Below are 14,240 nucleotides of genomic sequence, written 5' to 3'. Positions count from 1 at the left end.
TGTTATAGTGTTTTTGTTAGTATGTTTTACACAATGTAGACAATGCTTTTTGGAGACATAAAGCATTTTGTTTGATATTTATATAACTGTTAGAATATGTTACTCTAACGCTGTTAGGATGTGGTTTAAAAAGGGAGAATTTAATGTTTATTCCAGAAAAAGGTATGGCAATAAGAGAATGAGCATTTGGAGAAATAAACAGAAAGTACACAAATAAACAAAACTACCCACAAAATTATTAACTTGCAGCATTGGGTGTTGCACACAGTAACACTCTAACAATGTTTAAACTGTATTGTAAAACCTAATATAAGTTCAGGGAGCAATTTAAAGTCACAAGTTCAACCTGTTCAGTAGTACAACCCAAGACACAGAACTACAGACATTAAGATGCAACTCATACAGCAGCAGTCAAAAGTTTGGACACACCAGATTAAGACAACAGGAAACATTCAAAGACATTTTGGTCTAAAGACTTATGCCTAAGTGCTTGGAATTTGTTTCTTAGTCAAATATAAAGAGTGCAATTGATGCCTTTGTATGAATTTCTTTCTAAAAAAACCCCATTTTACTATACCTTTACTACTATTTTAAAATCTGGAAGATAGTAAAAATAAAGAAAGAAAGGTGCATCCAAACGTTTGACTGGTACATCAAAACTATGAAATAACACAAATTGATTTATGCAGTGACCAGTGTTAAACAAATAAAACAAATCTTATATTTAGATTCTTCAAAATATCCCAAAAATATTTTTTTTAATTAAAATGTTTTTAGAAAGAAATTCATACAGAGGGATCAATTTTACTTTTATATCTGTCTAAGAAACAAATTTCAAGCAGTTAAGCATAGTTCTTTAGACAAAAATGTCTTTGAATGTTTCCTATTGTCTTAATCAGGTGTGTCCAAACTTTTGACTGGTACTGTACACACAGTACACATGCACTCATTCTACACAGCACACAATTACACCGAATGTGATGGACTACACTAGGATACCAAAATACGCTAGAAGTCCAAATAACAATGTGAAAAATGTATTGTGAACGTGAACGTATTTATAAAATTGCATTCCCATTATGATCTTTGGCCTTGTCTGCTGTCCTTCCATGGGATAAAATGAAAAGGCAAGAAAGGAAATACAACATGATCAGACAAGAACAATGATTATCACAAGTTCTTGAAACACTTAATGTAAAAAGGTGATCATACCATTACCTCCCCTTTACCAGTAGGAGACCAGGCACAGTCTCCTCCATTAATTGTGATTTTTTTTTCTCACGTGCCTAACCCTAACCCTAACCCTTATTGCAACCCTGGATTATGGACAACCTGAAATGAAAAGTGGTGGAAATACAAGGCCTAGTGACTTAAATGATTATTTGGGTCTTTCATCCAGTCCAACTGCTTGAGCACGGTGGTCAATCCCCAAGGTGATGTGCTTCCCAAGATTATAGAGGGGCATGCTTTCCATGACCCACTTAATTATCAGTTACCCCTTCTTGATGCTAGCATACCTTTGTCCTCCCCTTCCTCAGAGCTTACAATTGATAAACTCTACGTCTGTTTTAAATGCATTGTACTTAGTTCGTTAGTTATACCAGTAGTAACACTGAAACTCTCCAGACGTGCACAAAACCTAACTCGGTAGCTAGCTAGCTGTATTTATAAAACCTGGCTATTTGTAAAATATGACAAAGTAAAGACATACTGTAACTTGCTACATATCAAGCTTACATATTAGGTAGGGAAAAAATTCCTTTGGTACAGTTTAGCTAGCTTGATAAGTAAATAGGTTCATTTTAGTTAGTGGCTAGCATTAACAACATGGCAGCAATTTGCAAACCTGGACTCAGAAGGTGCACTCAAATATAGTATATAATACGTATGTAGCCATACATGAACTTTTATTACAGCTATATTGTATTACAGTTAACTTGTACTACACGGCAGTTTAGTGTAAGCACAGTCAACATTACACAGCTGAAAGATGTTAGCATGCTAGCTTGATATCTTGCTAGCTCAAGACCTATTTTGAACTGATAGCTTGGTAGATTTGGTAGGTTGTTAAGTGATCAACACTAAGGATTATGAGGCGTAGTTTTTAATCTTGAACGCTGCCATTTTGGAACACAGCACATGATGTGATTTTTGTACTGAAAATTACAGAAAATGTAGTTGAGACATTTATTGTACTGGCCTATAATATATATTATATATTATTAGCAATATTTTAAATATTTTCATATTATCAGTTAGTCTAGCTTGCTAGCTTTAATACATAACAATGATGGTGGCTGGCTATTGTTTTGAGTGCATACTCCTAAAATATATCTGTTAATGTTCTTTGATTTGAAATGAGCTACAGTGAACATATGTGGTCAGTAGTTGAAAAAATAAGGAAGGAATTAAGGTCAGAAGTGTTATTATTGGTAGTGGAAGATTTGTAATGATAGACAATACAGTTAATAAAGAGATGTAGAAGAAAAGAAGCTTCAAAACAGTCCAGGATTGATCGTTGGACATAAAACTGCATCTTAATTATATGTTAAAATGGGGTTAGAAGGCATAAAAGTAACTGTTTGTAATGACTCAGCCCTCAGGGTTATTACGGTTATTTATATAAGCCCGCCTCCTGGTGCTGTACAGCTATGGGGTATGCCCTGCCCCTCAATAACTTCATGAATGGCATGCCTCTCATCCTAATAAAATGTACAGTGTCTTTATAACTTCAGAATGTTCTTGAGTTGTCACCATTGAAATAGTACAAGTGATGTCCATTATGAGAACCCTTTTCTAATCATTGGAGAAAGGTTATAGAAATGAATTACATTTGATGTTCTAACTGCATCCTTTAAAATACGTTGGGAATTCCTATTTGCAAAGACATTTGCATCTTGACCAAAGCACAACCAACACCCAGTGCCTGGGAGGACTGCTTGAAACTCTTCTACCTTGTGACTGCCTCCCCTTAAACAAATACAGTTCATACAAGTATTAAAAGAAGTTTCTTTTAGTTGTTTCTCTGGAACCAACTCAAGCAAACAAACAAGTAAATGACTACAAGGAAGGAAGTAACTAAAGTATCCAAGCACGGCACGGGATTACAAATGCATATGCATGGTTTACATTAAAAACAATAGTAAATCAAATGATACATTCATCTTTGCACAAGTTTTACATTACCATTAAACTGTGTGTGTTTGTCACAGTATTAGCTTTGTAATGCATCACTTTGTAGCTTATTATCAAGACTTGGCTGCTATCATACAAATGTGCAGAATATATCACTCACACACTAGCACACTAGCATTGGCTGTAAATTTTTAAAGAAGAATTTTATTTAATACAACTGAAGTAATTGCCCAAACAACTACACAAGGAAATGATGGGAACTACAAAACAAAACAGAAGAAATATCATTTCCATCTGATTAAATATTTACAGGGGCAATGCTCTCTTGGCCCTCTGCTTCAGCTTCAATACATCGAGTTGCGGATGGCACAGCACATGAACATGCTGAAGATCATCTCGAAGATCTAGAGAATAACAATTCAGAAAGGAGTGACAGTTAGGGGCATGGGACATGTCAGATCTATTTCAAGCATTGGAGATAGATTGCACACAGAGGCACAATCATTTCTCTCTAGCTTGTTAGAATGTTAACATACAGATGAGGCAACCTCCTTTTACCCTGAGGAAAAGCGACACATGCAGGGCCTCACACCTATTTCTGAGCATAGACACCTCATCAGCCAAAGTGAAGTATTATACTGAACACATATGTGGAAATTACAGCTTATATATGAACAAATATGTGAAAATGCAGTGTACCCAACATGATACCCACCATGATGATGGCAACCACAAGGGCTGCTATGCCAATCAAGTAGACCTTATCAGAGAAGAGGTCCTGAATTCTGCTGTGACAGTTCTAAAAGGGGAATGGAAACACTGTTTTTAGTCTGTGTGGAGGAGAAAACACAGGGATACCACATAGTCCTTTTGAGCTTCTGTTGCTTTTTTCATCTTGCTGCATATATACTGCTTGCAAGAGCCATTCTGTTTGAGGTTATTATGACTGGCACTGTAGGAAGTCAATGTTCGGGTAGGGTGTTCATTCTAGGGACTGTTTGTTGAGCATATGTTGTTTTAGCAATTTACATGTTACTATAGACACTTTTACTTTAACACATCAGCTCCCAGGTTATGTAAGCTTATGTAAGATTTTGGAACAAACTTTATCAGCAACTAGCTTGTTATTGGAGCTTGTGGCTACCTTTGGAGTCATATAGTTTTTGACTATATTTCTTTGTCTTACATATTTCTATTCACAAACCATGCCATACAAGACTGTATTGTTATTGCACTGATATTCAAATATGACAGTGGAGTAACTGAAACATATAAGCTTTGGTTTTTGTGGAAATACTGTGGAATTGTGGATGCATGCACCTGACATAATGTGTTTGCCTGCAACCCAAATTGTCTGTCAACCTCCCATCCTGTCATCTGTGTCTCTGAAGTCATGAGTAATAAATCTGTTTGTGTGTATCTCATTGTCCCGAAGTTCCATTCTGCACATGTGAGAAGTTGGTAAGACAAGTGGATACACATGAATTATCCAGCCACAAGGTTAGCTGCAAGCTAAGTGGCTATATTGGAATGAACAGGAAGCCACTATCTTGCTGTTAGTCATTTCTGATTAACATGTCCCTCGGCATTTAGTGTACAAGTTTATCATATAATAGGTAAGTGCATTTGAATGATAAAACTTGAATGGTAGCGGTGATGAATATTGATGGTCTCTTCAACCCCTCCTCTTTCTCCTTCTCCGGGGTCCAGGGGGGATAAGCCACACAGTGTACGAGACAGTCTTACCTCCACACCAGTCTTTCCACCACACACCTTATTGGAGGTATCTGGGGATGCTATGCCACCCTTTCCACAGCAATCAAGCTTTGGGGGAAAAAGTAGGGTCACAAGTCAGTCACTCCCCCCCCCCCCCCCCCCCCCGTGTTTTGTCTCTGTGTACATTTTTATAGTATACTCTATGAGAATCTAATAGAGTATACTGTAAACATGCACACAGGAGTGCTAATGTTTACATTGTCTCCTCAATCACAAATCTCATACTCTCAACCACTCTTCCTACACAGCCAAATAAAGCAGACCTTAAGTTTCTTTTTAGGAAGAGAACAGCTTTCTTTCAGCTTAACAGTCATGAATTTTTGTTATTTTATTGGACAGATGACCTGTTTTCAAATCCTGTGAATTCCAGAGTATTAAATACCATGTCCAGTCTGTGAAAACTTTTACAGAATGTAATCTTTTAAAGAATTAAAAAAGTGAACTATACTTTTGTATCATTTGACAGCCAGTTATTAGCCCATATTGTGTACCTCCTTCACTACTGTTCCCATCAGGGCATCCTACCCTTCAGGGAAAAAATAAGATGAAGTTGATGCAAATGCAGAGACGCATAAAAACATGGAACTGAATTCTTTCATCCACTATTGCTAATTGTCTAATGCAGAGGTATGCTGGTAAGTGATTAATTTAATGATTATATGTGGATTGAGAGGTCATAACACATTGCTATTGCAATCGTATAGTTTATTATTCCTGTGTAATTCATGACTGCTGAATACAGGTGTGCAAGAGGTACAAGAAATGACTGAGGCATGGGGACACACTCTGTGGCTTGGCTGTGATTAGGTTAAATAACTGGTTTATGGAAACCAGTGGCTGTTGTGATGTACTCCCTTTACATTTTTGGCCTTTGAAGACAGAAAACAGAAAATTGTTGTTTTGAAAAGTATTTTTGCAAGGTGTCACTTAGCCACATTACAAGAGAGCGGGGGTGATTTACCGTTTCATGGAAGACGTTTAGAACTGTGTTCACTTCCGAGGTGGTCTTCTGTTCACTAACAGCTTTGTCATATGCTGCATCGTAGAAGTTAATCAGCTCCTTTGAGATCTGAAAAGGAGAAGGTTTGTTTGTTTGTTTTGTTTTGTCTTGTTTTTAAACTCTCCCAACAGGATACTGGTAAGAGAGCTAGGCTGCACAGCACAGAATGACTTAAATCAAGCTGATACAAATAACATAAAAATAACCTCAGTTGGAACAAAAACTAGCATACTTTGTGTACCCCAAAGGCCAGGACCGTAAAGAACTGACTTATTGTGCACAAGTGCTTTTTAGTGTGACACATTCTACCTAAGAAAAACAAGGGAGAATAATATTTTGTTATCCCAGCTCCTGGACATAGTAACATCTTTTAAAGCCCAAGCTACAGAATAACAATGGCTGAAAATGAGCAGTATATCACAGAGGTCTCAAGCCTGCTACATAGATACTAGTCCTTGTATGGATCAAATTTCTCTCAGGGTCCCATTAGGTCTGCCTAAAAGTTAAAAGTTATCAAGAAAAAAACTATGGCCACCTCCATCAAATTGATATATTACAGTTACACACAATATGCAAATGATAACCTATCAATGTTAAATTTGGTGTACTTACACATTACAACATATCCACGTTTCCATTTGGTGGTACTTTCAATCACATTGTCACCAAAATAACTAAATCACATTTCATAATTATCTGTGTTATGTAACTCCTAGACTCCTGTATCTCCTAAACTACCTGACCTATTGACAGGGGACTTCAAATAATTGGTCTTTGGACCGTCTTCAAAAAAGTATCTTCAGAGTTCCTACAGTCAGTAAGAAGCTGTATTTGCCAATGGCCAATCAAATTTCAGTAACGTGCAATAAATGTACAATAAAAGAAAAAACTAACTTATAGTCACAAAATATGAATAGGTTGTAGATTGTCATATGTAGTCTAATAAAAAGTAGAGTCTAATAAAAGGATGCCCTGACTGTACATGTCAAATGTATGTACATGTGTGGTGGGAAAAAATAACTGCAAGTCTGAGCTTTCATACCGTGTCCCGGTTCATGAATCCCCAGATTCCAGCCGCAACCTCACAGGCAAACAGTATCACCAAACAGGCAAAGAACTGAGAAAAGCGGAGAGAAAAAGCTACAGCAACATTCTTCTCTAATACCAAAAAGGATCTTTTGAAATTTGATAGAGTATTAAGCCAATGGCTATTTTTCCAATGACACTATCTGAGCAACTAATAGGTGTCTGTGGAATTGCTGGGTACCTGAGAGAGGTGAGATGTGGGAACCCTGACTGACCTACCCAACCCTATCTTTGGTGGAATGAAGCCAATCAGTTGTATTAAAGTAGGTAGTAAATGACACAGCCATTTTTGAACATTGGCTATGGTACCTAGCCTGTTTCAAGCAAACAACTTGCTGACTGAACCACTTTGGACACAAGCAAGACACTTTCCCTATCTCTGTGACTCAAGCAACCATAAACAGATGAATTATATACCTTTTAAAAACAGGTTTGTTCTTAGATGAAAATAGTTCAGCTGCTACTGTGCTGCAACCTCTACTTAACTGTACAAACAAAATATAAATTTGTGATTACTGTCAGCTTTTTTATTGTGTTTTCTTTTACATTACTGAATCCTTCTTTGTGTGGCAGAATGTTGTCCATGTATGCATTCACATTCCACAAAGTAGACAAAGTTTTCACCACTCTGCTGCTGGGGCCCCTCTCTCCTGCAGGGTACTCACCGTTCCCAGAAGGCACTGTGACTCTTGGATGGCACCATAGCAACCCAAGAATCCTACGAACATCATCACAGCACCTACTGCAATCAGTATGTAGACACCTATGGGAAATATAAGAGGAGATAAGACAGAGTTCTCACATACCCCTTTCCACCAATGCAAAATAGGTGCTAGTTCTGGGCTGGTGCTAATGCCAGTTTGGAGCTGGTTCACCTTGGAAACCTTGTAAGAACTGGTTTGCTTTTCCACGGGCTAGAGAGCCACCACAGTGCTACGTCATTACGTCACTGTATACGTCTGTATACTTCTCCTCTTTCCCGCAAGCGCCAAGCTAGCAGTGGAGGCTGGTGAGCTGGAAACAGGGGAAGTCCAAACACTACCTTTAAATCTATCATTACTTTCAACCTGTTCCCCTTTATCCTCTTTGATTAAAAATAAAACAAATAATTCACAAAATAATCGACACCAGTCACATAAATGGAGTAAAACAGCGTATTCCAAACCTCTCCTGGAGGACCCCCCTCCAACACATCTGATTTAAATGATCAGTTTGTTATTAAGTAGCTTCAGGAATTCATAACGAGTTGATCATTTGAATCAGCTATGTTGGAGCAGGGAGAGATCTAAAACATTCAGGACAAGGGGTCCTCCAGGAGAGGTTTGGGAAACGCTGGAGTGAATGATTATGATCGCGAAACAGCGCAGATTGTCTGTAGCTTGTGTCCTTGCTAGAGCTGCAACGTGAGATTGTTTAATTAACAAGGATGGCATTTATAGATTTAAATTCACATTAAATGCTCATGACACATCACAGCTTTTGTGAGGTCTGTGTTGTTGTGTACTGTTCATTGCACTCAACCTAACTTAAAAGTTTATTCTCAGTAATCTAAATCCATTTAACTAAATTTAGCTCTGTTTTGTAATTTGAATTTTCTAACACAAGAAAGCTATAATGTGAAACATTTAAGAGAAAGCTTTGGGATTACTTGCCACTTAATTATTCAAATTGCCATCCTTGTTATTTAAACAATCTCATGCTGTAGCTTTTGCAATAGCACACAAATTTTAGACAATCTGCGGTGTTTTGCAAGCATAATCATTTATTCTAATTATGGGACTGGTGTCGATTATTCTGTGAATTATTTGTTTTATTGTTAATCAAGGAGGATAAAGGGGAAGAGGTTGAAAGTAATGATAGATTTAAAGGTAGGTTCAGGTAGATAGATAGAAAGATAGATTCAGAGGCAGGTTCACATTGCATTGTTTTCTGATGTAGTGTAGGATGGTAAGTACAGAGTTAGTGCTTATAGTTTTTCAGTGTGGAGATCATAAAATCAACTTGTCACCTGTTTGCATCCTGGAAAGAAGGGAATTTCTGCATCATATTCTAAACTGTTTACTCCACTCACGCCTCTGATCTCTGATCATCAAACAGTTCCTCACATGTAGCTTGCTGACCTGATCAGACATCTGGTACATCACGCATCCTGTATTTCATTATTTAACAGTCCTTGAAAGCTTAATGCACATCATAAATTAAATTTACACTTCAGCAACCTGTTATTCTAAATGATCATCAGCAGCTAGCTGAAGGTCTGCTCGGCTAGCTGAGCAAGTGTTCATCAAAGGACATTATACATTAGATATAGGGAAAAAACAAAACAGGATACTCAAAATCATTTCATTTCGGTTACAAATCCTAGTATAATTTTTACAACAATGAAGTGAGGTTATTAACCCTCCAACCACCCATATCGTCCCCCAATTTTTTTGCCTTGTTGAAGGCTTCATAGGTAAGTAAACATATAAACTACTGATCAGCTCAATCAACCAGAAAATACCACAAAATGGGCACTTCATCTCCAGCGAACTCACATCCAGTAGGCTACTCCCATAGCAGCTGTTAATAGCTTTGCCTGTTCTACGCCAAAAAATTAATCCAGCACAAGAAGAGCCTTGCTATTGAAGTTAGCAACTTAAATGACTAGTGTTAATTAGTGACTGCTAATATCTAAAATTCAAAACAATTGCTAATACACTTTGTTCAGTTGAGTACTGCTAATTAAAAAGTGTTATTTTGGAAAACCATAAAATCCAGAGTCCAATAAAGCAACTGAAGACCTCTTGTTGCTGTAACTTTTTACATATCCCCATTTACAGCAGTGGAAGAATGTAACCATAACAACAAGGTCTGCAATGCACTAAAATCTTGAGTGTAATTCCGCAGACTAAACATTCTGCCAGGCTGATCTGCAACTCAACATTGATCTTAACTGTCCTGGAATTTGGATCCACGTGTGGCTTGTGAAGTATAGAAGCAATTACTGTTATAAATTTTGAGGTAAAAAGCTGATAAGATTGTCCTCCCAAACAACGTGATAATGCTTACCAACTACCAGAGGATATATTTTAGTGGTGCTACATACAATGATCAATGTGAGCCACGTGGGGGGGTGACAGCTGTAAGGTATTGTCTGTTTACAGTGTTAGATTCCACATTTCTAAATGTGGAATCAATACAATGTATAACTTTGTATTTTAAAATGGACACACATTTTCATGGTCAATTACCAATTTAGAAATTAGAAAAAAATGGAATGTCCACATTGTTTAAATACAGGAGTCCCTTTCCAGTAGTGTAGATTATGTTTGTGAATTTGCCTGTTTTTGACAAATTCTAGAGAAATTCTCATTTGGAAAGTAGGGATTAGTGAGAGTGATCTTTAAGAGCCCAACCAAAATATTTATAACACACACATAAAAGTTTTAAATAAGCATGCTGACATAAAAATGTTTACTTATATTATAGAGAGCTGAGAAGGCAACACAAGAATAATACTCTGGAACTGTACAGAATAGCAGAGAGCAAGAGTATTAACATTGTCAATTTTCAGCACACAGCAGTGAGGAGCAGAGCTCATGACCAACATTGCTGGTTCACTTCCCTGCTGGGACACTGCTTTGGGCAAGGTACTTAACCCAGAATTACCTCAGTACCTATCCAACTGTATAAATGGATAAAAATTGTAATGAATGTACGGTGCTCTGGGTAAGAGTGTCTGCTAAATGAAAATAATTCTACATAATGAAAATAATGCAGTGTAATATATCAACACGGCATCAGTGATTAGCAGTGCTCAGACCTAGCCCCAGGTTCTAACAAGAGTAACTAATAACATAAAATGCTCATGGTCAAACACTGGCAAAACCTTCATCCTGGTAAGAATGGAGATTGACAATGAAGAACAGAGGAGCTATCCCTGCTCATCCTGCTGGGTGCCTGCTCTTGCTGTCAGATTATCCCCCTTGTGACACCCTTTAGCTATATCCTGAACAATGTGTTCCCACATCTTCCTGAACACATTTTACAGGCCAAATAAGTACAAACCTAAATGTTTTAAAAATGTCAACTTCATGTTCACACAATGCCACTCTTCACCTCCTCAGTGTGACTGCTGCCTTGCACACAGCTCTGAAGCAGGTTAGTCCTCAATAAACCTGTTATAAAGGCAGTAATCTGTCTGACATGTTGACATGCCTCTTTCACATGCCAATACATGGAGGCAGACAGTGAACGCAGGTAGTTGCATGTTAGTGACTGGGAAATTAGTAAACACATCTGGACCAGGACATGCTAAACACATTCAAGACATGCTGAACTGTGAATCTTTGAGACAAAGGACTACTGTTGGGGAAACTGTATAATTCATACATCATGTAAAATCAAAATTGGGGTTACCAAACCTGCTGTTTTGCGCAGAGTCAGCTACAGGAGTCCCATTTCAGCAGTATACATTTCTCCACCCATATCCACAACAAGGACGATTTACAGAGATTTTCCCTGCTTGCATATTCAGTTAATTAAAAAAAACTAGACTCTCAGTACATAGAGGATAGGACAGTGATCTCTTCACTCCACAGTACATGAATTTATGAATGCAAGAAACTGGGAAAGTGAGAAAGAAAGGACTCAGAATAGTACCAACTATCTCCACGCATGCAAAACTGATACTGGTGTACTAGACTAGAGCCGTTAATCAGGACTGTGTTTCCGATTCTTAAGTCAGCCACTGCCAACAGCATTGTGTAACTTACAAAAGTCCAGTTTATCTCAACTTCCTCAGGGCTATTACAGCCGTCTTCATTTCCTGCCATGATCGTGAAAAACAGCTTGCTTATTTTCATTTAACACATGCTGAAAAACGGGTCACTTGATCGCAGCTTTAGGAAATGTGAGTGTTCTGCATGCAGATGAGGAGGATGTGTCCACCAGCACAAACTCTGTAAGGAACAATGGCAACAAACAAACAAACAAAAACACCTCCATCCACCTAAACATACATAATTTTGCTTCATTAAGATCTGCCCAAATGATTTCACTCCACAGATTGACAGTGGGTGCTCCTGGTGACTATATATTTGAGCAACACAGAAACAAAAATCACCAGAATGTGGTTATTGTTCAATTTCTATTTAAACATCAATGCTGGGTTCATGGGATTGACGCAGTGTCTACTTCCTTGCCTTCTCAGAGATGCCAGCATTCCTGGCTATTTATGGAAATCCCAATGACAAGAGCTGCCATGAAAAATGAAAAACGTCTTTTTGTCATCTCTTACGTTCACAATAACAACAGCTTCCTGCAAAGTAACATGGAGGTCGCTAGGTTACTGAGCAGGAGCAGAACCAGGCCTGAGGAATTGGGGCTGAGGAGAGGGGTGAGGAGGAAGTAGCTGTGAGTCAACACAATGGGGTGATTCGTGGGAAGACAGGACATGAAGACAGAGGGGTGTAAAATGGAGAGGAAATGTGCCCCCAACCACCCTTCCTTTGAGCAGACCACGCTGTTGTGACAACAGACCCCAACCCACTTCCCCCTCCTCCTTGACAGACACAACACAAAAGACAATTTGGCCCTTAAGCTGCCAGCTTCCTGGAAATAGCTGCGCCTAAGCTGCATTTTTTCTGCTGATGCATTTGATAAAATTTGTCTCCAGGAGGGTACTGGTTTTAATGTACAGCACAGAAGGAGAGTCAAACATATTAATAATCATTTCATAAAGGACATTTAGGACAACTTGAGTACTGCTTGTGGTGAGGGAAATAGAGGTTTGCTGGTTGCACAATTACATTACATTACTTCACAATTACTATACTGAGGCCACTGATATGATCCTGGGGCCACAAAGATCACAAACCTGACAAAATAGCACAGTGACTGATCTGGCCCAGCAAGGACACCTTACCACAGGGAATAGGACATGTGACATCTCCAAGAAGCTGGGCAAAATATGCTTACAAATAAAATTAACATTTGCTGAGACATGGAACGTGAATGCTCTTACTGATGTAGAAGGTGGTTGGTGCCTCGTTGCCCTCCAGTTTCAGTGTCAGCAGGTTGCTGGTCTTGTTGTCATGTCGCAGCCACAGCGATACACCCAGAATGACACCCCCCGCCAGCTGCCAGAGGTTATAAGCAAAACTGAATTGCAGCCACCCCACCTACGTGCTTACACCATTCATTCCCTACAAAGTTCTGGTCAAGGCAACAACTTGTCCTAGTACAATTTTTTAACAAGGATTCAGTAACGCTAATTGATGCAAAGAAATTGTTTTGCCGAATCTTTTTAATACAATTACAGACAATTCTATGAAAACAAATCAACTATTAACCTAAAGTTAGAATATTCCTCCTATAACCAGTATTCCTCAGAATAAATTAGGGAGGAGCGACTGGAATTAAAATGAATTGTTTTTTAATTTATCATAGATCCACCCCATACATACTATATATTGGACAGCTATTTCAGACTAACGGTTGATATTTCAAATTGAACAGACGTGTCCTTGTTTATATGTTTCGCCATCATACGTATTACTTTGAATTTTCATTATTTTTACTTATTTCCCAAAATTGAGCAAAGCATTCGATGGGTTCAAGTAAACAAAATGAAACAACTCACCCAGAAAATAAAATTGAAGAAAAACAGCACGTACTTTATGCATTTTGTACAACCGTCTGCTCCCATGACTGACGTGCTGAACTCCTTTTTAGTTGAAATACGCAAAAAAAGTACAGAGGAATTGTTCTGCGAAGAAGACCCGAGGCCGGGGCGCGCGCGTCTAGTGGAAGGGATCAAACCAAGCGCAGCATCCTGCGACCGCGACGCCTTCCCCTTCCTCTCCTTCCTTTAGGTCATAATGACTAGTAGTTCGATTCTTTTAAATTTGAACTGTTCAAATGGATCAGTTAAACATTTCGAATTTCCCGTTAATGTCGTTCACTTGATTCTACGAAGTCGCATCGCGATGCCGGTTCCTATTTTTTCCCTATATTTTTCCCAAACCTAAACCATCTAGATATTATTTGTACATCATGTTGCTCATGTTTACTGTGCACATCTCCATATTTTGAAACGCGTAAACCACCCACCGACGCGAACCACCTGTTGGATTGAGTTATGACGCTTTTGTAGATTACAGCCAATCCAGTGGTACATTATACACATATAATTAACTAAGCTTTTCCAAACGCTGTATATTACAAAATTGTTTCAGGCCTAAATAGATGACCTCAACTC

At 38.3% G+C, this 14,240-nt stretch overlaps 1 protein-coding gene across 1 annotated transcript; it reads right to left on the bottom strand.

Moving 5' to 3' along the window:
- Window positions 1-3,205: 3,205 nt before the first annotated feature.
- Window positions 3,206-13,857, bottom strand: LOC118781991 (CD81 antigen-like). The gene is made up of 8 exons (XM_036535180.1): window positions 13,623-13,857; window positions 13,005-13,119; window positions 7,663-7,760; window positions 6,954-7,028; window positions 5,873-5,980; window positions 4,882-4,959; window positions 3,851-3,934; window positions 3,206-3,539 (listed from the first exon to the last, which is right to left on the bottom strand). Exons 1-8 carry the CDS (start codon window positions 13,686-13,688, stop codon window positions 3,480-3,482), a joined length of 684 nt encoding a protein of 227 aa, XP_036391073.1. The 5' UTR covers window positions 13,689-13,857; the 3' UTR covers window positions 3,206-3,479.
- Between the last annotated feature and the right edge of the window lie 383 nt (window positions 13,858-14,240).

Source organism: Megalops cyprinoides, chromosome 8, assembly GCF_013368585.1.
Source record: "Megalops cyprinoides isolate fMegCyp1 chromosome 8, fMegCyp1.pri, whole genome shotgun sequence".
In the NCBI taxonomy this organism is placed as follows: domain Eukaryota; kingdom Metazoa; phylum Chordata; class Actinopteri; order Elopiformes; family Megalopidae; genus Megalops; species Megalops cyprinoides.
The sequence above is the reverse complement of the archived record's forward strand: the minus strand, read 5'-3'. Positions and strand labels throughout refer to the sequence as shown.